The 22,537-nt window shown below is 39.6% G+C and overlaps 1 protein-coding gene across 5 annotated transcripts in view; it reads left to right on the top strand.

Annotated features, from left to right (window-relative positions):
- ERCC6 (ERCC excision repair 6, chromatin remodeling factor) overlaps window positions 1-22,537 on the top strand; it is a 70,894-nt gene that overhangs the window by 35,565 nt on the left and 12,792 nt on the right. For all 5 annotated transcript variants that reach the window (XM_082407153.1, XM_082407155.1, XM_082407152.1 and 2 more), the window contains 4 exons: window positions 149-307; window positions 7,204-7,339; window positions 17,755-17,925; window positions 18,410-18,586. In XM_082407153.1, the coding sequence (XP_082263279.1) occupies window positions 149-307; window positions 7,204-7,339; window positions 17,755-17,925; window positions 18,410-18,586 (643 nt within the window). The remainder of the gene's footprint in view (window positions 1-148; window positions 308-7,203; window positions 7,340-17,754; window positions 17,926-18,409; window positions 18,587-22,537) is intronic.

The following is a 22,537-nucleotide window of genomic DNA, read 5'->3' as shown; positions in this document are numbered from 1 at the left end:
TAATACTCATGTAAAACACACATCCGGCATGTTTCTCTGACTGGTACTAGAACCTCGCTAAATGATTAATTCATGAGTACTTTCTGTTATGATCTGTATTATCCACCATTTGCCATTTTCTTTTTCTTGTTGGTGTTTGTTGTTGTAGGTACCAGCAGACAGGTGTTAGGTGGCTGTGGGAATTGCACTGCCAGCAGGCAGGAGGAATTCTGGGAGACGAAATGGGATTGGGCAAGACCATCCAGATAATTGCCTTCTTGGCAGGTCTGAGCTACAGCAAGATCAGGACTCGTGGTTCAAATTACAGGCAAGTGCTCCTCTGCAGACTGTCAGTCTGTGGAGCTCAATTAATATTTCATCAGATGTATTGCTGTGGAGGAGGGTCTTGTGAATTATTGATGACATTTCAATTACAATATTCCTTTAATTCTTTTAGTGGGGGACATCAAAGGAAAATTTTTACGAGACAATGGAGCTGTAGGGCAGGAGAAATTAAACATGTAACACTTTTAATGAATTCCAGGCATTGATGCTTCATTTTGCAGATGAGCCCCACTAGATATTTTGGGTCAATACAGTGTCTAAGGTTAGCTTCTACAAATGGATTGTTTACAAACTCAATTATGTTAATATCAGTAGTTTACACAATATGGAATTTTAAATTAGACATAATACCTTTAGTTCCACTTATTAAATTTTACATTAAAATATTTGTTCTGGCAGGAGACCGGGGGAGCATTACAGTAAGTACAAAGTCTATTCATGGGGAAAGTTGAAGCTTTGGAGAATTTCCTTTATAATCATTACGCGTGATAGCTTTTATAGATAGTGCTTTTTTTTTCTAATGAAGCTACATATTTGCTCACTATGCTTTCTACTTCCTCTCCTAGTCTTTAATAATTTTATATAAATTCTAAAGCCAAAGCCTAAGTGACTGTAAAATGGTACAAAAATATTTTTAGGTTGTAATCTTTATTCTCTTTAGGAATTTAAATAAACTATTAAAACTTTAATATTCTGAAAGAATAAGCATTTAAACTGCGTTTGTTCTGTGTGGTAGGACTGAAATAGTTTATCTTGAAATCCAGTGAGCTTTTCCGTATTTAAGCTGTAAATTGACTTTTTATGTCAATCAGTATTGGTAAAAATAATGCTAGGTAAATTATGTGGGATCTTTAATCTTGAGCCCAGGTGATCCAAGATCTCCTTGGATTCCAACAGGCTGACCTAATGAGTACCAGCAAGATACTTACCAGGTGCTTGTGTCCTGGAAACCTCAGGCACTCACAAGATGTGATTTGGCGATCCCTTTAAAAGAGTGTCAGTGTGCCTGCAGGCAGCAACAGCAGAGAGTTACTGCCCCACACGCTGGTTCATCGTCAGAGAAATGTTTACAGGAGAGCCAGATACGAACCGTAAACTATTGAGTAAAGAACTTTTTTTTAAATCTTCAAAGTCTATTGCTTTGCTTTTATTCTGTACTCTTTTCATTAATTTAGCAGATCAACACTTACCGGGAGCAGTACTTGAAGTTTTAGAATATTTTAGAAATACTTATATAGCTGTAGGAAGGGAAAAATGTATTTGGAGATTTTTAAATACTAAATGTTCCATTGTTATTACACGGAAGTTGTGTTGAAGCAGAGTTTTTTCTTCAGATATTGGAATTCTATTACATTTCATGTGAAAACATTCCATCCCAGTGGAAAAGTCAGAGTTGAAAATGGGCATTTATTAATGTTTATTAATGTTTTCTTATCTATGTATGTCATTAGTTCACCATTTAAAAAATGCTTTCTCTGTTCTAAATAAGCTTTTTGGTCGGCTTGGCTCTGCACCTCTTGTTTTTTTTTGTTTTGTTTTGTTTTTGTTTTTGTTAACTAGAATGCCCTAAGCTGCCCTGGATAGTTTCTAAGACTGTCTTTCTTTCCTTAAATGATTTCTGGGATTTTCTTATCTCCCATCTCTTTTCTTCCCTTCCTATTACCATGAAACTTGTGTGGAGTCTAATATGCTGGGCCTAGGAAACCTAAAGTCATCCCTGCAGTGTAGTTTTGGTCAAAAAATTAAAACGTGCTCTCTCGAGTGATGACAATCCTACTAGGAGTGAAGTGAGGGCTAATAATGAGCAGCAGCTGTAATCAATTAACTATCAATGCTCATCTCCTCTTTTCCATAATGAAATAGTGTGGCATGTTGGATTATAGCCCAGATCGTCTTTATTAAAATAGTATTGGTAGAAGTGGCTTTCCAGAATGCAGTTATATATCAGCCAAACAACTGAGCTCTTTATGAATAGAGGTGTACGGAGGAGCTTGGTCCCTTCCACATGCACGTGCCAGAGCAAATTGTATGACAGTTTTCTCACAATTTCGTAATATGTCCTCCTCTGAAACTAGATGAACTCGGAGTCCTCCTCTGTGTTTATGTCCGAAAGAAAAATAGCCAGATGAATAGTCAAACGAAGTTCTGCATGAGCCAGCATTGCTTCATGGGCTATGTACATTTCCTCTGAACTCTTGCAAGCTGTAGATTTTGGGGCCCTAATTTGAGATGGTCTTAGTGTTGTAATTTTAAGGTCAACGATCCCTGAAACCATGGAAGTCTCTGGGATACCAGGAAGGAATTTGCTGGTAAAAGAAGTTTTTAATTTTTGTTTCTTTAATGTGTTTCATATGTGTGTTTTTTAAAAAGAGGGAAAAGCATATTTACATTTACATGTGGTTAATAAACATCTATACTAGTTGTGTTCCCAGTTCATATTGTATACACTACCTTCTTTTCACTTTGCCATTCATATTATAATGATAGGCCCCCTGAATTTTGTGATGGAGAGGAAATAAATTATTTACCTTTCAAACTTCAGTTAATACTTTGAAGTCTTGGATATCATTTAGGAAATTCCTAGTTACAAATAAATGGCCTGAAAAAGTTAATAAACTTTCAAAGGTAAATGTTTTTACTTTGTAATTCCTGGTAAGTTCAAGGCTGTGAATGGCAGATTTCCATCCTGCAGGTTGAAATATTTGACCATGGAGCCATTGGCTTGTTGTAAACTCATTAGGTAATCAGTGATAATCAGAGATGAAAAGAATTGTAGCCAGTTTGGTAATTGATGCTAATCACTCTAGTACATTTAGCCTTTTCTTACACTCATCTCACGGGATTGAGGGTTGGGGAAGGGTGGTGCAGTTGAAGTGACTGTTAATGGGTTTGATTGCCCCTTCTGTGGTTCAGGGATGATCTAGGTCTGCTCCTAGATTCCCACTCTGTGTGAAAACCTCTGTAATCTTCTAATAGACAGAGTGGCAGAAATTAAAGGGCATAATAATGCCAGATGGATGTTCAGCCAAAATAAAATATTGGCCTTAAATGACATTGTAGCAGTTGGCAGAGAGCGTGTTATAAAAAGAGCAAAAATACTTTATAACTTACAAAAGCATATGTACGTATTTATGTTTATTTGAAAGTGAATTTGTTTTTAAATATTTTAGATAGGTTTTGATTGGTTGTTTCCTAATCCCTGCTAAGTGCATATTGATGATAACTCTCTTTAATTCCCCTCGGAGGATATAAAGAAGTTGGTGCGTTTAATCCTTTTAGAAAGGAATATTGTCAAGGAAGGGGCCAGGGCAGAGTCATGCTCTCCCCAGGGAGCTTGAGGGGGCTCTTGCATGGACCCTGCCCTTGGGGAGGGGCAGAGCATGGCTTGGGAATTCTTCAGGAAGTGTCAGCACCTGGCTTCTTGCAATCTGAGCCCATGCTGGGGGGCAGGGGCAGTGACTGTAGCTGGACGTTGGGAGGATTTAGAGTAGGTGGAGGCATTTTGTTACATTGGAGTATTATAAGGGTAAGCCTCATTTAGGCTGTGGCTTGTTTTTCTACTAGAACTACAAGGTATTTTTCAGTTGTGCAGATTATTTTTAATATTTCAAGTACTGTGTGATTTACTCTAGTTTACAAAAAATTTTAAGTTCAGGAATCATTTATTGAACTGTAACAAGAAAATAAAAATCACCCAGGATCCCCTAACTCAGAAATAATCTCTTTTAACGTTTCAATACAACTTCTTCCAACCTTTAAAAAAAAGTTTTCATTTAATAAAGCCAGTATTTGTTCATTACCTCCTGTGGTCTAGACATTGAGATCATTTGAAGAAGAGGCTGTCCCTGTACCCTGAAGGACCTTAGGAAGGATCTAGCAAACAATTACAATAAGGGTGATATGCGTTATGACAGGGTTAATGTGGGATCCTAACTAGTGTGGACGCACCAAGGAAGGGTCCTTGACCTACCTGGAGAGAAAGGGACGGGAAGGGAAGAAGCTGCGGGCTGATGGACAGGTGGCTAGGAGAAGAGGGCAAGAAGGGACAAGGTGAAGGCTAAGAGGTCAGAGGAGGATGCACTTTGTAGGAACTGAAGACGGTGCTGGTGGGGGAGTGCTGAACCACCGGGCCAGTGTCGGGGTAGGGGCCCTGAGAGAGGAGAGGCTGAAGAGGTGGGCCGAGGTCAGATCCTCCTGCTCTCATATGCCAGGGTGAGGTGTTTGGACTGGTTCGAGAGCAGGGGACAAACATGAAAAGGCTCTTAAGCAAAGGGATGAGGTGTTCAGAGTTTGCTTTCTTGAAATGATCGTCCTAGAAAGTGCAGTAACCCAGGTAAGAGATGACAGTGGCCAGAAGTGGAGTGTTAACCGTGTAGATGGAGAGACAGGGTAACTTTGAGAGGGATTTAGGAGGTAGATGTGACATGAACTCAGTACAGGCTGGATACAGTGGAGAACAGGAGAGGGACAGAGGCCCGGATTTCCAATTGGGGTACCTGGAGAATGGGTGACAGTTCTTTCCATTGGATTAGGAAGCATGGTAGGAGGGCCAGGTGGGGAGAGGATGACGTGTGGTGCCGTGGGAACATCTGAGTGGAGAGATCAGCCGGCAGTTGGACATCCAGGCATATGGTACTTTGGAGTTCAGGAAGGAGATTGGGGCTGGAGACCTAGATGTGCATCATCAGTGCAGAGACAGTAATTGAAACTGGGAGTTAATGAGATAGCATGGGGAAAGTGTGTGCAGTGGATCTAGCTTCAGATATTCAGTATCCTCGTTGGGCAGAAAAAGGTAGGGGGCGGAGAATGACAGTTTAAAAGGTGCCAGTGACTCTGCTCCAGGATGAGTGAGAGGTAGGCCATGTGGGGCTCCAGTGTCCTCTGTCAGTCTTGGCTCCCAGTTGCCTCTGGTGGCATGAGCTGAGTGTGAGTCTAGTGTTGAAGAGATTCCCATAGTTAGTTTGACTTTTGCTTAGTTTTCATTTCATTGATACCCATCTCCTTAGCAGGACTGAGGATGAAGCAGCTCCAGTAGTAGGAGCATTGATGTAGCGGGGATATGGGCTCAGACAAGAAAAGGGACACCTGTTCCGTGGTAACAGGAGGGAAGGAAGGCTGGATGGTACTGATTCAGTCAGGTGCCTACGGTATACAGTGGATCAGGATATTTTGACTTCAGGTAAAAAAAATCCTGGCCTCAAATTGGGTTAAATGTTCACATACCTACAGAGGGGGTAGGTTGTAGACACAGCATGATCAGAAGCAGCCCAATGATGTCATCAGGGGCCCGGGTTCTCCTGATGCCAATTCTTCTTGTGGTCATAAGATCTCCTTGCACTGTATTTCCTTGTTCACATGCAGCAGGAGAGACCAAGAGAGGAAACTCTCCCGGACCTAGAGTGTAAGTCCTTCCTGAACCGTGAGCAAGCCAGTCTTCCCACGCCCCTCAGTGGACTGGCGATTGTCGCCAGGGGAACACTGTGTGCTGACAGGCGCAGACAAACTATGATTCCGGCTTGTCCCCTCTTCGCCCTAGCCAGACGGTGGTCAGAGTCCCATCGAGTACATGTCTGGGAAGGAAGAGGGGATACCTGCACAAAACTGTGGTTCTGTTCGGAAGGAGAGCGGGGAGGTGTGGATGTTGAGAGAGGGGGCCATGACCAGTTTACTGGCTCCCTATATGTAAGTGAATTGGGGTGATTCCATAAGTAATTTGGTTTTTTAAAAGACTTACGGGCATCTTCCAGATTTTAAATATTCTTCAAAGACGATTTTAATGGTTATATTATATTCCATCTTATTTAACAAACCCTAATAGTATTTACTGTATTCTGTTCTAAGCACTTTATAGATGTTGATTTCATCTTCATATAAATGGTATGATCACTACTGTTATTATTCTTATTTTAAGATGAAAAGCTGAGGTTCTGTTAGTGTGTGCAGAGCTGGGATTCAGACCCAGGCAGTGCTCCTAACCACCAGCCTGTGCTGTAGTAAAGATGGTTTATTCAGCCCTTCTCTTACTTACAGACGTTCAGGCAGCGCCCACGTTTTCCACAGTATAAATAATGCTGCAGTATGTATCGCGGTACACAGATGTTTGTCTTGGGATCGCGTGGTCAACATGCGACTCTTGTTAAAGCTCTTGCTACGTAGTGCTCAGCTGCTCTACACAAGGACTGAGCAGCTTGCCTTCCGTTGGCCTGGGCTTTCCGGGAGAAACGGTCACTGGGATGCTCACCCACTTGTTTTTTATCACGCGGAGAAGAGAGCAGCACCACGTAGTGGAAGAGCAGGCTGCAGCAGTCAGAAGACCGACGTGAGGCGTTGCTCCATCTCCTGGTAACCATGGGGCCTCGGGCACACCAGCCTTCAGCGGCCCTGAACACTGCGGGATTTCTGTCCTGCTTGCTTCCCGAGGCTGTGAGATTGGTTGAAATCTTGTGGGTGAAAACTCTTGGTAGACTATAAAGCTTCACACCAATTGAAGAAACTCTTATGTTCACTTAGGTTAAGATATACTGTATAATGCCTTCACTAATCTGGAAGAAGAGAGAAAAGTATTTTTGTTAGGTAATTTTTGTTTGATTTTTTTTTTTTTTACTTTACTATAGACATTATCTTTTGATGTATAGTAGCTGGTGTTTCCTCTTAATACCTGCACTCACTAACTGATGAATGGGGTTGTAGGGATTTCACTTGGTGGGTTTCATCCTCAATAGCTTTTTCTTTAAAGAAAATATCAGTAAATTTCCAAAGCTAGGATTTTCTTTTTTGAGCTGTTAAGTTTTTGTTTGTTCTTTTTTGTTTTTTTGGCAGTTGATCATCCATATGCTGTCCTTCATGGTTGTCTTTTCTTCTTGGACATTTTGGGTGCAGGTTCGAGGGGTTGGGTCCGACTATAATTGTCTGTCCGACGACAGTGATGCATCAGTGGGTGAAGGAATTTCACACGTGGTGGCCTCCATTCAGAGTGGCAGTTCTGCACGAAACCGGGTCCTTTACCCACAAAAAGGTAACATTACAGTACTTCAGAATCTTTTTGCTTGTTTTAAAGCCCTCTATTTTACATAATTGTTTTTGCTTTGATCCATTTATTTATTAAGTGTATGTTCCTGTGTTTCTTTCTTGCATTTAAACTTACTGTTATTGATTTAATTTAGAGCTCTGTATTTTTAAAACAATTATGAATGCAGGCTTTATCATTCTAACAGTCCATGGTGGTGACATGTTCTTGTCCAGTGAAACACAGCCTGATATGCTGAGTGGGACCAGAAATCAGGGGGCTTATGCAGCAGTTAACTGGCTGGATTTGGGGCATTAGTGGCTTTAAACGGTTTTAGGAAAGTAGGTACAAAATGTAATGAAATAACTCTTAATTGATAAATGAATTTGTTAACATGCTTTTAAAATGTGTTTTAAATGAGCAAAAGAACAGCCTGCCATTTTGTAATTTGTACTGTTGCCTTTTAGTTTAGTTGTTTTTTGTTCTCTGAATCGTTGATTACCATTTAAGTCTGATCACTGTTCTTTGAAAGTTGCATTTTCTCACTTACTTGTAGTTTTACCCACATTATCAAAAAGGAGGTTTATCATCTGTTCTCCTCTGGGTAGCATAGATAGGTTGTATTATGCTTTTTTAATTCTCATGTCTGTCTACCATCTAGACTGTAAGCTCTGCAGGGTGGAGACTATGTCTTCATCATTTTTGTATCCCAAGGGCCCTATAGACAATAGATAATAATTACACATTTTCACTGTGGGTTTGCAGGTTTTACTCTGTAGACAAGAAGTGGCAGTTTGTTATGAGTTCTTTCTGTTCTGAGTTTCACAGGTCTTGAGTGAGGTCTCTGTGCCCCCATGAAAGCAGTGCCAGCTGAGAGAGCTGTTGAATGTTTGCCTCGCTCAGTTAAATATGTGTGAGCCACTAAACTCCAGTGTCTTTATTATTCTGCCAGTACCCCCTTTCCTCCAAATTCCCATTTTGTTCATGGTCATGAGTAAGCAGAACTTTTGATAAAATTGAATCAGGAGTATCTATAATTTGGTGGCTCAACTTTGGTGAGATGGAATCTTGCTTTTACTAGCTATTGTTAAAAACAGCATACTTTGCCCTGAATTTTAAATGATAAATAGAAAACAAATGAGTTGAAATAATTAATGAAGTGGGATAAACGCCGCAATCAAAACAAAAAAAAGTGATTTTTTTTTCAGCAGCATGAAAATAACAGATTGTTTTTCTAGTCAAATTAAATTGTTGTAACTATCCTGTCATCATTCTTGTAAAACATTTTTGATTCCTTTTTTCACTTCCATTGTCTATTGACATTTCTTAATATTTTGTATTGCAAAGTCTTGTACTAGGATTCATTAGTTGATGAATGTCTTCAAAAGGCAAATTTTTCACATGTTCCTTCTTATCCTTTTATTTTCTTTTGTGCTTTTTCTTTTACACCTTTACCATATCATGGCTCACTTGAGTTTCTTCTGTTATTATAGCCTGAAGAACAACCTTCATGTAAATGAAATACATTGACTCATGAATGAAAATAGAATTGACATTGGTCAGTGTCTCTGTTGGTGAGATTTGCTTCCTTAACTTGCTTAGAGGGCAACCAATTATTTCACTTTTGTTTACAGTGATTTGCACCTTTTGAGGTGTCTGGTTATGCACAGACACATGCATATATATGATTGTTCATAATTTTTTTAGTACTTAATGGTTTACCAAGAACTTTAACTTGAAGTTTCTTACTTAACTTTTGAGGAAAAGCAGTAGACTTGTGTTTTTACTCTGACTCTTAACTCTTTGGACGGTTCCTTTTTCATTATAAAGTATCTCAGATCTCTAAAGATGTAAGCTGTTATGCAAAAGATCAAAAAGATGTTCTTTCGCATCTTTCAAACCATACTCTTCACTTAGAGACACAATCAGTTTATTATTAATATTAATATCAGTTTATTATTTGTGATGATGACATATTGAAAACGTGTTAGTTCCTCTGCACAGGCCTTGTTATAACACTTCCAAGATCAGAACTCTGGCTTCTGGATTAAAAGACTGAGTGGCATTTGATCCCTTTGCTCCTTCCTTTTATATTTGTGTGTACAGATCTTTTTTACCACTCCATGCACACCTGTTGGCTTATAGGTGTGTGTTAGATTGCAATAGAGTTTACATTTCTTAATCACATTTCAAATATTCTGTCAGTGCTGGTCTGTCCTTTAAGCCAGCATCTAATGTCTAACTTCCTTTCCATCCTTATAGGCTGAAATTTCTTTTTTCCATGGGGGGACTTTCTGTGCCCACCAGCTGTCCTGTCTAAATGTACTGATAGTAGCAGCACTCTGGTATAGGGTTATTCAGTGCTGGAGAAAATAGGGGAGAGAAGAGAATTTCTCTTTGGAAAACTTAAAAAAGTAATAACGCCAGAATTATTCTGCTTATCATTCAAATAGATTATTTTTATTTTTCTAATGATTTGTTGAAGCTGGTAAGATGTAAAACTTTGAAATTTTGGAAGTTTTTCATTTAGAGAAGAGCTATCAAATGATCAAACAATTTCTAAATGGAGATCATCTATCATTTTTCTTCCCTAAGTTGCCTTTTAGCTTCCCACCTCTCTCACCAGGTGACCCTATATTATCTTTGTTAATATTCTCTTTGGTTGACAGCATAATTTTGAATTATCAAATGCACACCCAGCAACCTTGCAAAAAAATATGTGGCTAATATTTTCAACCAAATGATCAAATCAGATAAAGACATTTTCAGGCTCTGAATCTCCTTTAATGGTCAGTCGAAATCTCATTTACTGGGAATCTAAGATTATCCTTTTCTCATGTTTTATGATCTCTTTTTTCTAATGGAGAGAAACTTGATATGTAAGTTGATTAATATTTATTTGTTGAATAACTATAAACATAACATTGCAGGATTAGGATTCCAAATCCTATTAGGATTCCAAAAAATGGATATGATGTTTTTAACTGATCTTGAAAAGCTAATCATTTTGTTGGGGAAAGAAAATATATGAAAAGATAATAAAAGAAGGCAGTTTTGTAATTCTTATCCCATAACTCACAGCAGGGGGTGGCAACTTTAGCACTGTGTTGTAAAGTTTATTTAATTATTAAGGACCCTTTTTTCAATTTGTTGGAAGATGTGTAATGAGAAATTTCTTGCTCATGTTCTGAAACAGTTGTCACTTTATAGCTCTCCCACCTTTCCCTGCCTTGTAGGGTATAGTAATTCTGTGGAATAGTTTTGGTAATTCAAAGAGATTATCATTTTGATCCATTCATGGTATTTAGAGGCATAGGATTAGGAAATGCGACAATGGCATAAAGGCATAGATTTTATAATTACCAAACCAGGGTTGGAATCTTGGATCTGCCATCTTATAGCTTTGTGACCTGGCACAAGTCACTTAGCTTTTCTGAGCCTAGTTTGATCTCCTGAAAATGGGTTATTTTTGGTAATTTTTTGAGGATTTGTTGGGTTAATATGTGTGCACAATAAACTTAGTATGGTCCCCAGCATACAATGTTTACTCAGGTAATTCCTACAATTAGAAACGAAGAATATGGTGGACATCTTCATCTCAGTACTTGAGAAAAGATGCTCTGACATTTCTGATTGATTCAATATAAATATATTGGAGATAGAAGGTTCACACCTGCTTTATCAAAAATATTCATAGTCATTCACGTCTAGACCTTTCTCCTTCGTGTCTAGATTCATTGGCCCCAAAATGATACAGTGAAATACAATTTTAAAATTCTTTTTGGGAATGCAAGGTGTGACTAAAGAACAGACCACAGGAAAACATGGCCATCTGATGCAACTACCATCATATGTTCTTTAAAAAGGCCCGTTTTCTGAAACACTAGCATAAAAAGACTTGGCTTTTTAAAAAGCTGGAAGGGAGGCAAGTAAAAACATAACAAAAGTAGAAAAGGGCCACATGGTCCCTCAAGCATCCTAAATATTTCAGACCCACTCCAGGTACACAAATTACAACACAATGTGATGTAGTTCCCATTAACTTTCGAGATGGTGTATACACCTGATACAAGAAATGATAGATGCTATGCTTGGCCTTTGAGGGATATTGTAAAATTATGTTGCTGGAGCCCTTTTTTCTTCATTGTCAGCACAAATCCTTGTTTATTAAAGATTTAGCTTGAAGGAAATTTTAATTAATTACAGGTGCAGTAAATCCTGCCTGGGAAGCTGCCGAGCTGTGTTTACCGTGAATGGCCTTCATGTGCCTGTGCTCCACTCTGCTCTGCCTGCTGCCTGACAGTGTGATTTATGGCTGTTGTTTTCTACCAGTCCACTGTTTGCCCTCTAGGAGGGATTGGTCTCCTGAGCCTCCATAATAACAGCAGCACTTTCACAGACATCTTTTAATGACAACAGCACTGCATTCAGTAAGGCAGGCTAATTGCAGATGTACCCTATTAATTGCAAAAACTAGGAGAGGTTACATATTTTACAAGCTTTTAATTTGAAACCGCCCGAGATGATTTGTCTTAAGTGTTTGGATAGAGACGTCCATAATATTCAACAATTCACCACTATTGAAACTCCGGTCTAGGCAGTTATAGAATTCTGCGATAGAATCAGGTAAAAACAAATAGATGTGTTTTTACCCAGTGGCTGTTAAGTGGAGGTTATGTTTTCAACGTGGACATTAAAAAAATTTCTTACTCTTTTTATAAAAACATCTTTGATTCTTATCATCATACATCTTTTTGAATATGGTAGAAATTTTGTATTTCTATAGTTAACATTACAGAATTTTCCAAATAAACTTCAATTCTTAGACATGTCAAAGAAGCTAAACATCACTCTGGTGGTATGTATTTGAGAGGCATGGCATCTCGTTTGTTTAACTGTTGTAAAGTGATGTCCAAAATCCAGGGTGGCGTTCCTTGGAGGGTAGTGGAATGGCTGTGGTGAGTCACTGCATCTAGCAGTTAGGAGTTCCAGGGTCATGAGCAAGTAGATCCACATGGGCAGGGTTTGGCTGTGATCCAGCAGACATTTTATAAATGTGAGTGGTAATTTCACTTCTGCTGTATTTCAGGCCCCAAACAGTTGTCGTTGTTTTACTCCCATTTCTCTCTGGGCACATAGCTCTGTGCCTGGAGTAGCACAGGGCACGGGGCATTCCTGTGTGTCAGTTTGCTGTCGTTCCACTCCCTACCTGCTTCATGACTTCTGGCAGCCACTGCTGTCCCAGGAGGAGGAAGAGATGGGGATAGAGTTGGGATAGCTGCCTGCCCAGAATCTCAGTGGAAAATTCAGATGTGCAGGAGCTGTTGAAATCAGCTCTGGCTTCTAAAAGTCTCAGGACTGGTGGGATGCGTTCGAGGTGGAGCAGTGCGTCTCTGGACAGCCTGCTTTTCTTCACTGGACACTGGACACTAGCCACCGTGGCAGAGCCGGTGGCAGTGGAATAGCAGTGTAGTCAGGGAGAAGTGGGTAAGGTGAGGCACGGGAGAGTCTATACGTGTGTTTGTAAGGCTGTGAGCCTTGAGGTATTTAGTGCTGCATTCATCATAAGGTAAAAAAAAAAAAAAAAAAAAAGTCAGGAAATGGTTAAATCAGGTGTGGCCCTCGATGTAGTATTGCGTAGGCATGGAAGATCATGAATAGGAAGATGGCAAAACAATATTATGACATGAGAAAAGTTCCTCTTTTCCTCTTTCAAAATTTTCTTGGCCATTGTTACACCCTTTTATATTCTATTGAATTAAAAAATATTTTAACCCTTGTTTATTAAGATAATATTTTTTAAGATGTTGAATTTTATGAAATTTGTATGACTATGATTACATGAATTATTGTATTCGTTTTCCTAATATTTAGCTATTCTTCTATTTCTGTGATGCCTTGTTAGCTTCATATAGTGCTAGATTTTATTTATAAAGTAATGAATCTCTAGTTGGGGAGTACACACACTGTGTGAGTATGTTGCTTCTGTCAGTTTTGAAAAACAGGGTTTTGCTAGCCTTCTATCTTTTTCTGTATTTTGGAACCGTTTAAATAACAGGATTGATTCCTACTTCACTCGTAAAACCCTTTGGGTCTAGTAGACTTCTGGTGGGAAAACCATAACATCCTTTTCAAGTCCTTCAGTATTGGTCTGATTGGTTTGTCTCATTTTTCTTGGGTCCATTTTGGTAATGTTCAGATTCTCTGTCAAAGTTCAGATTCTTTGGCATTGGATTGCACGTGGCATTGGCTAACATTTTGTGTTCTCTGCCTCTGTGGTGACTCCTTTAATGTCTTTCATGCTGCCCATCTGAGTCTTTTCTTTGGGCTGACTTTCCAGAGGTCTGTCTGTTTTTTGGTCTTTTCAAAGAGTTACTTAGTTTTTTTTTTTTTTACCAATTCTACCAGGTTTTGTCCTTAAGCTTCACTAATTTTTGTTTTTATCTTACTGTCTCACTGTCTTTATTTAGCCAATTGTATTGGCTGCTTGGTTTGATTTCAGCCTCAGTAGGGTGTGGGGAATGAGTATCTTTGTGTGGGTTAAGACTCTGCTGAGAGCTATTAAAAGGAGCTCACTGATGGAGAGACTCAGATCCTTTGGATCCTAACTATAAACTTTTAGTTGCCTTTAGTCTTCCTCTGTCTCTTCTGACTGTCAAACTCTGAGAAGCTGTGGCCGTGTCCCCTGCCGGCTGTGGATGTGCCACTTTGCCAGCACAACTCTAAGGGCTGTGCCTTGGGTTCTGGTGCAGTGCTCCGGGCAGGCAGGTAAAGGCCTGGCTCTTCTCTCTAGTGTGTCGTCTCCTTAAAATACAAAAGAAGCACTCCTTTTCCTGTTCACTTCTTGTTGTCGGATGTTTGTATTTCTGATCCTGCCCTGTTTTTGTTTGCATTTCCTTGGGATAATATCTTTAATAGTTCCCATACTCTTAACTCTCAGCACCAGTCTAGTTTGGGTCGCATCTCTTAAACACAAGGCCAGGTTTTGGCTGTACTTTACTAGTGGAAAGGGTCACTGCTGACAGCCCACAGTCACGTGGAGACCCTGACATAAATGTTAGGTCTGAAACCAGCTATCTTATTTTCTGTTTATTGTATTTTCTGCTTTTTCTATTTTCTTAATTCTTTTTCTATTTCCTATTAGAAAATTTTCTATTCCTATATCTGTTTTTTTCCTGATAGTTCTACAGTCTATCACTTTTCTGGTATTTATGCTGAAGTAGCAACTATTAATCAATAAATGGGCTTAAATTTTTTATGAATGTATTTCAATCTGTTTTTCTGTCCTGATAAAGAATTGAACAGTATTCATCACCTGTGCCCCATTCTACGATTGATAAGGTGGGATTTTTAGTACACTCTTAATTTCCCCTGTTCTCACTCTAGGTTTTGTTAAATTAAACTGGAATTATAATCATGTAAAAACACATCCCTTTTTATATTTTAGATAATTTCATAACAGTTTCATTAGTACTTAAAACAATGTTTTAATATTAATTATTGTTTTAATAATTTAAGAATGGTAGGTATATTACACGTAATCTTCCCTTAAAAATATTTTCTTTTATAGTAAAGTAAGAGGCAGTGTTGCCTAATATTTAGTTAATATTAGCTTTGGAGTTGGCTGCTTTTCTATGCTCAAATCCTAGCACCACTTTACCAGCTATGTGACCTGATAACATTATTTACTGTCTCTACGCCACAGTTTTCCCCTCTGTAAACTGGGGGTAAGGACCTCTGTCCTCTCTCACAGTTGCTGTGAGCACTCAGTCTGTGATGAGCACGGGGCGGGGAGCTCTGCTGCCTGCTCTTGTGCAGAGTGCGGGGTCCTGAGCACCTTTCTTCTCCCGCCAGGGAAAGGAGCTGCATTCTTTTAGTGACCGCACCCCTGCGCCGGCTGGAGGTAGCATGCTGTTCTTAGGCCATCTCTTGCTGGTTTATTTTCTGTCCTTGCCGAGCTAAAGGTGGAATTTGTTATTTTTTTCTGTCAAGCATGACTGCTAATTTGGATCAATGCAGAATTCCAGGGTCTTTGCTTTCCCCCTAGAATTATGGAAAGATTTGCCCTTCGTTTTCTGGCATATTTAGTGTTACAGAAAAGATATCCAATGCAGGTAGTCTTTTTCCTTGGCAGGGAATCTTTTTACAGTCTGTTTTGTTCTGGCTAGAAGCTACAGCATTTTCTCATTTTCCCTTGTTTTTGGGATTCAGACATCTAACAGGTTTGTACGCAGGTGTATGGCCGTTTCGGTGTTTTGTTCTATACACTCTAGTCTCTCCTCAGAAGTTTTTTCTATCATTTTTAAAATCACTTCTTTTATATCCTTTGTACTCTGTCCTTCTTGAATTCATGTTATACATCATTAGAGCTCCTGGATTTGTCTTTCTTGTCTCCTTGGCTTTTCTCTCATTTTCTTTCGTTTTATAAAAAAAACGTTTTCCATCTACCGTGTTGTTTTCAGTTTAACAAGGATTGACACAAAGGATGTTTTGGAAAAATAAAAATTGGGTAAGTGTTTACATGTTATACGTTTTTCTGGTCTTCTTATGAGCCCTCCTCCCCCACAGTAGTGGACATACTAGTCAGTGTTTACGACTTACAGATTAATGAAACATAAACTTCACTGCTGATAATGTATAATTCTGTTGTATGTATTATGTTTGTGTACATATTTATAAAGTGCCTTAGATTGCATCATGATTGAAAGGTTGATTTTTTTTAAAATTTTTAAACATTTTATTATATTTATTTTTGCTTCCAGTTTTATTGAGATATAATTGACATACAGCACTGTAGAAGTTTGAGGTGTACAGCATAATGATTTGAGATACATACACATGAAATAATTATCACAGTAAACTTAGCGAACATTCATCCTCTCATATAGATACAAAATTAAAGGAATAGAAAAAAATTTCCTTGTGATGAAAACTCTAGAGTTTACTCTCTTAACTTTCATACCTAACATACAGGAGTGTTAATTATATTTATCACGTTGTACATTACATCCCTAGTACTTAGCTTATAACTGGAAGTTTGTACCTTTTGATTGCCTTCATCCAATTCCTCCTCCCCCCCATCTTCCACCTCTGGTAACCGCAACTATGATCTCTTTTTCTATGAGTTTGTTTTTGAAGTATAATTGACCTATAACACTATGTTAATTACTGTTACACAACATAGTAATTCAATATTTCTATAGGTTTCAAAATGATCTTCATGATAAGTCTAATTATTATATGTTACCATACAAAGATATTGCATAGTTATTGACTACATTCCCCCGCACTGTACATTTCACCCTTGACTCATTTATTTTGCAACTGGAAGTTTGTACCGCTTAATCTCCCTCACCTATTTCTTCCCTGCCCATCCCCTGTTTGTTCCTGGTATCTATGGCTACTTCATTCTTTTCTTTTTTTTTTTTTTAACATCTTTATTGGAGTATAATTGCTTTACAATGGTGTGTTAGTTTCTGCTGTATAACAGAGTGAATCAGCTATACATATACATATATCCCCATATCTCATCCCTCTTGCGTCTCCCTCCCACCTTCCCTATCCCACCCCTCTAGGTGGTCACAAAGCACCGAGCAGATCTCCCTGTGCTATGTGGCTGCTTCCCACTAGCTCTCTATTTTACATTTGGTAGTGTGTATATGTCCATGCCACTCTCTCACTTTGTCCCAGCTTACCCTTACCACTCCCCGTGTCCTCAAGTCCATTCTCTACGTCTGCGTGTTTATCCCTGTCCTGCCCCGAGGTTCTTCAGAACCATTTTTTTTTAGATTCCATATATATGTGTTAGCATATGGTATTTGTTTTTCTCTTTCTGACTGACTTCACTCTGTATGACAGACTCTTGGTCCATCCACCTCACTACAAATAACTCAATTTTGTTTCTTTTTATGGTTGAGTAATATTCCATTGTATATATGTGCCACAGCTTCTTTATCCATTCATCTGTCGATGAACACTTAGGTCACTTCCATGTCCTGGCTATCGTAAACAGAGCTGCAATGAACATTGTGGTACATGACTCTTTTTGAATTATGGTTTTCTCAGGGTGTATGCCCAGTAGTGGGATTGCTGGGTCATATGGTAGTTCTATTTTTCGTTTTTTAAGGAACCTCCATACTGTTCTCCATGGTGGCTGTATCAATTTACATTCCCACCAACAGTGCAGGAGGGTTCCCTTTTCTCCACATGAAAGGTTGATTTTATTTATTTATTTTTTTGGCCATGCCACGTGGCATGTGGGATTTTAGTTTCCCGACCAGGGATTATACCCGTGCTCCTTGCATTGGAAGCGGGGAGTCTTAACCACTGGACCGCCAGGGAAGTCCTTAAAAGGTTGATTTTAAGAGTCATACTCATTTAACTTCTTATTTAAAACTGGCTTTACCATTTTGTCATCATTTTAGGAGAAACTAATTCAAGATATTGCTCATTGTCATGGGATTTTGATCACTTCTTACTCCTACGTTCGACTGATGCAAGATGATATTAGCAGGCATGACTGGCACTATGTGATCTTGGATGAAGGACACAAAATTCGGAATCCAAATGCTGCCATCACTCTTGCTTGCAAACAGGTGTGACCTCTTATAACAAGGAGGGTTTCCAGGTGGATAATATTTAATTGAGAATAAACTCTGCTTTTAGTAACAGACTTATTGAGTCTTTCCTTGTGCTTTTGCATAAGGAATTTGAAATACACATTTTGCCTTAATGCAGAACACTTTTCATTCTTGCACTTAATCATGTTTTCTAAAATTCTAATTGTTCACATTACTTAATGTCTCTTGTAGGGATCAGTTGTTAGAATGTAACCAAATCCAACTCTAGTCCATAGTCTTCAGCTTGAACAGTAAAAAAATTCTCCCCTATATATATATTTTTTAATCTATGTGTAATTGAAGAATTAAAGTTGCATAAAATGTCTACGTTTTAGAGGAGACTAAAATAATACGTAATTGTGTTAAATAATAAGATTGCGTGGGAGTGTTTTGGGGTAGGGTTGGTGATCATCTGCTACAAGGTGAATTTAACAGAAAAGTCCTTGCTTTCCCCGAACAGTTCCGCACCCCTCATCGCATCATCCTGTCTGGCTCACCGATGCAGAATAACCTCCGTGAGCTGTGGTCACTCTTTGATTTCATCTTCCCGGGAAAGTTGGGCACGTTGCCTGTGTTTATGGAGCAGTTCTCAGTCCCCATCACCATGGGGGGGTATTCAAATGCCTCCCCAGTACAGGTAATGTATCAGGCAGGTGACACTTCTGGTATTTTAATATTTAAAACGTTCCTACTAAATACTATACTTTGTAGCCAAGTCATTCAGAATGTAAGGGAAATGACCAAGCTTATAAATTGGTATCTGATAAAAACCACAAAATTATTTTTGCTTGATAGCGCATAATTTTCCAGATGAGTTTTTAAAAAATCATGTAAAATATTCAAGAGCAGTCAGAAATTATGAGATAAGAGTGAGTCACTTCTGGACAGCATATAATAGTGCAAATTGGGTAGTCCATCTTATAAAGTACTTTACAAGCTTAGAAAAGGGGACACCAGGGAAGACTTAACAAGACCTATACCCTTTAACCTGATGCTGGGAAAACAGGCTGGGAAAAGTGGGACATTCTAGGTTAGAGCAACAGTATGAACACAGCCACTCTGTGTGACCACGAGCAGTGAAGAGACACACTTGACTGGACTGGAGATGCTTTTGGGGGAGTTGCAGGAAAGCTGTGGATGCCGGCAGTGGGGGCCTTGAAGGGAGGCAGGAGCGCTTAGGCAGGGAAGAGCCATTGAAGGTTTTTGAGCAGGAGGCTGGGAGCAGGCTGTTCTTGGAGGGTTACTTAGGCTGCAGGTAGTTGTGGGAGGGAGGTTGGCATTGAGGGACCTGCAGGAATCGTTGGGGGTGAGGGTGATGAGAGCCTGGACCTAGATATGGGTGATGGTCCTGAGAAAGCAGGTCCAGAGCAAGACTTCCAAGTGGCGTTTTCTAGGCAGAACAAACAAGATGTGGAGGTTGATAAGATAAAGGAAATTGGTGGGGGGGGTGGTGAGCTTGCTGCAGCAGACCCTTGAGGTTTCAGGCCTGGTGACTGGTAGAGTGTGGTTGTCACAGACAGGAACGTTAGGAGGTGAGGCCAACTGGAGGGTGGTTCATGGCATTTGGGGGCAGGCTCCAGCCTCCATGAGAGGCTGGGTCTCTGCACAGCTCTCAGGTGGGGGCCTGTACCTGCCAGGTTATGACTGAGCCAGAAATAAAATACGTAACTAGAAAAAGAATTTTAGACCTTTAAGATTAGAGGACTGTCAGAAACCATTTTAATACCTTTAAAATTTTGAGATTGAATGATTTTTGATTTTTAATTAACTTTTACGAGAGCTCTCTTCCTCCACTGAATCCCCGTTATCCTTCATGTATCCTGTTCTTTTTTTTTTTTTTAACTCTTTATTTTGGAATAATTTCAAACTTAACAGAAAGTTGCAAGAATTGTAAAAAGAATGCCTAGATTCCCTAATTGTTAGCATTTTGCTAACATTTTGCCATATTTGCTTTATCTTTCCTTCCCTCCCTCCCTCTCTCTCTCTCCCCCCCATATATATATACACACACACACACACACACACACACACACACAAATTTATACTTTTTTTTTTCTGAATCATCTGAGTAAGTTGTAGACGATGCCCCTTTTCTCCAAATCCTTTAGTGTATATTTCCTAAGAACAGGGATGTTGTCTTACATAACCATAGTATAAACATCAAAATTAGGAGGAAATGTAACATTGATGTAATTCTGTTATCTAATCTATTCGTCATTCACATTGTGCAAGTTGTTCCAGTAATTTCCATGTCTCTTTAGTCTCCTTTAATCTGAAGCTGTTCCTCTGATCTTTCTTTTGCCTTCATGACTTGACATTTTTGAAGACTACAGGCCTATTATTTCATAGAATGTGCCTCACCTTGGGTTTGTTTTCCATTCTTTGTGATTGGAATCAGGTTATACCTTTTTGGCAGGAGTAGCACAGAAGTGACCTGTCTTTCTCAGTGCTTTACTCGTATCTGGAGGCACATGCTGTTGCTTTGTCCCTTCATCGGTGGTGGCCTGATTACTGGGCAAGGTGTTGTGTGTCAGATTTCTAAACTCTTTGAAGCTACCACTTCTCCTTTATAATTAATAAGTCATTTATGGGGGGATACTTTGAGGCGGTGCAAATATGGTCTGTTTCTTCCTTGAAGTCCTTGTTTCAGAAGTTTGTGCACTTATCTTTTTTCCCTTTTTAGACTGTAAAGTCCTTGGGAGCAGAGGTACTGCTTTTATTCGCTCCTTTTTGTTTTAAGTCCATAGTTGCCATGAAATAGAGAATCCCAAGAAGATAGTCTGTCAGCAGATATTTTGTGTGTCAGGCTGGGGCTAAAATGATGAGAAACGGCTGACAATCAGAACCTTCCCTTGAATAGCATTCCTGGTCCAGTGGAGAGTGTGCAGGGGGGAAAGTGGTAAATAAACAGATGATCACAGTATAGGGTAATGAAGACTGTGCTCAGGGGAGATAGCCAATAGCAGAGCTTGTGGGAGTCAAGGCAGGCTTCCTGGGTGAGGGATGATTAGGACCTAAAAGGGTGAGGGGGAAGAACATTAACTACCCAAAACATGGACTGCCTCTTGGATTTGTACATTAAGCCTGTGCAGGGGATTTTAGAACTGAAAAGAACCCAAGGAGTCATCTAGTTGAGCCTCCTCATTTCATGCTCAAGGTTATTGAGACTGAGCATTTTGGTGACTTGCCTGAGGTCACTGGGCTCTGGAAGAGGCAGAACTGGGGAGGAGTTATCCCTCTGCCTCCTCAGGAATAGGAAGGAAGCGTGAGTGGGCTCAGCAAGGTGTCCACTTTCCATAGCAGTGGGGAGGTGGAGTGACGGAGGAACGCAGTTAGATCCCCACTGTGCGTTTTTACTCACAGAGAGACAGACACAAGAAGCAGAAGGGAATTCAATATAGAATTGGCTCAAAAGTTGGACTGGAGAATGTGGCATGACGTCAAAGCTAAAATAGGGTTTCTTGGTCTTCCCTGCTGTCACATCCCCACCCCAGTTTAGAGCTTAAGATCTTCCTCTGGGGAGAGTGGGGTGTGAGAAACAGACCCGTCCCCAGCCACTCTGAGCTCCAACCCTTGCAAGTTCAGCACAAGTGGGCTGGGGGCGGGCGGACTTTCCAGAAGGGTAGACGGGCAGGAGAGAGCGAGCTGCCAGGCCACTCGCCAGCCCAGCCCTGGGTTTCCAGCGCCATCAGCATCTCACTCATTCTTCGAGAGGAGAGAAATGGAGATAGACGCGAGCATGTGGGCAGAGTTTCCTTCACATGCTGTATATATTTTTAGGAAGATTTTAAATAATGTACTTGCTTCCTTGGTAGGACTGCAGTGTCTTGTTAAATTTTGAAATTTATCTCAGCATTACAAACCATAAAATGTACCTGATTATCATCTTCAGGTAATTTTTATCAATGTCTTAATGATACATTTACAGGGTTACCTGTAACCAAAAGTCGTTGATGAATGGAGTTTCTTTGTTACTGTTTGCTGGTCCAAGTAAAACTGTTTTTATGTTTAGACATACAAGATATACACACATACATGACATACATGTATACAGACTTGAGTGAGGTGTTCTTAGGGTCTTTTAAGGTATTTTCTTTTTTACCATGTTAATTTTTTAACGTGAATTTTTCTGTGTTTATTCAGGCTCTTTTTATTATTCATTTTGCTGAATAACTTTCTTAAATTTAAGCTTTGGTTGGAAATTTTCTTGTTCCATTAAATAGTGTTTACTAGGTTGTTAAGCCTATTTAGATTTTTTTCAAAGTATCAATAATTTATTGAATTCTGTGTTTGCCTTTAAGTGAATTGCAGAGAGAGTGGTTTCCTGCACTGTGGGTCTTTGTTTTTCTCTGGACAGTTAATACCCATCTCATGTGGCTGTGCTCCATTACAGAGCCATATGCTCCATTTTAGGCTGGAGTGACCTTTCATTTCTGGGATCATAGGGCTTTTCTTGAACTTACTCTCTGAGTCTCCTGTGGGCAGTAATCTCTGCTTATTATCTGCTGTTCCCCTTGCTGCAGCGTTTCCCTGAGTTAGTGTTTGATCTTCAGTCTTGCGGAGTAGCAGTTCCTTTGTGGCTATTGGA

This window comes from Balaenoptera borealis (assembly GCF_965194805.1).
Source record: "Balaenoptera borealis genome assembly, chromosome: 10".
NCBI classification, from domain to species: Eukaryota; Metazoa; Chordata; class Mammalia; order Artiodactyla; family Balaenopteridae; genus Balaenoptera; species Balaenoptera borealis.
The sequence above is the reverse complement of the archived record's forward strand: the minus strand, read 5'-3'. Positions and strand labels throughout refer to the sequence as shown.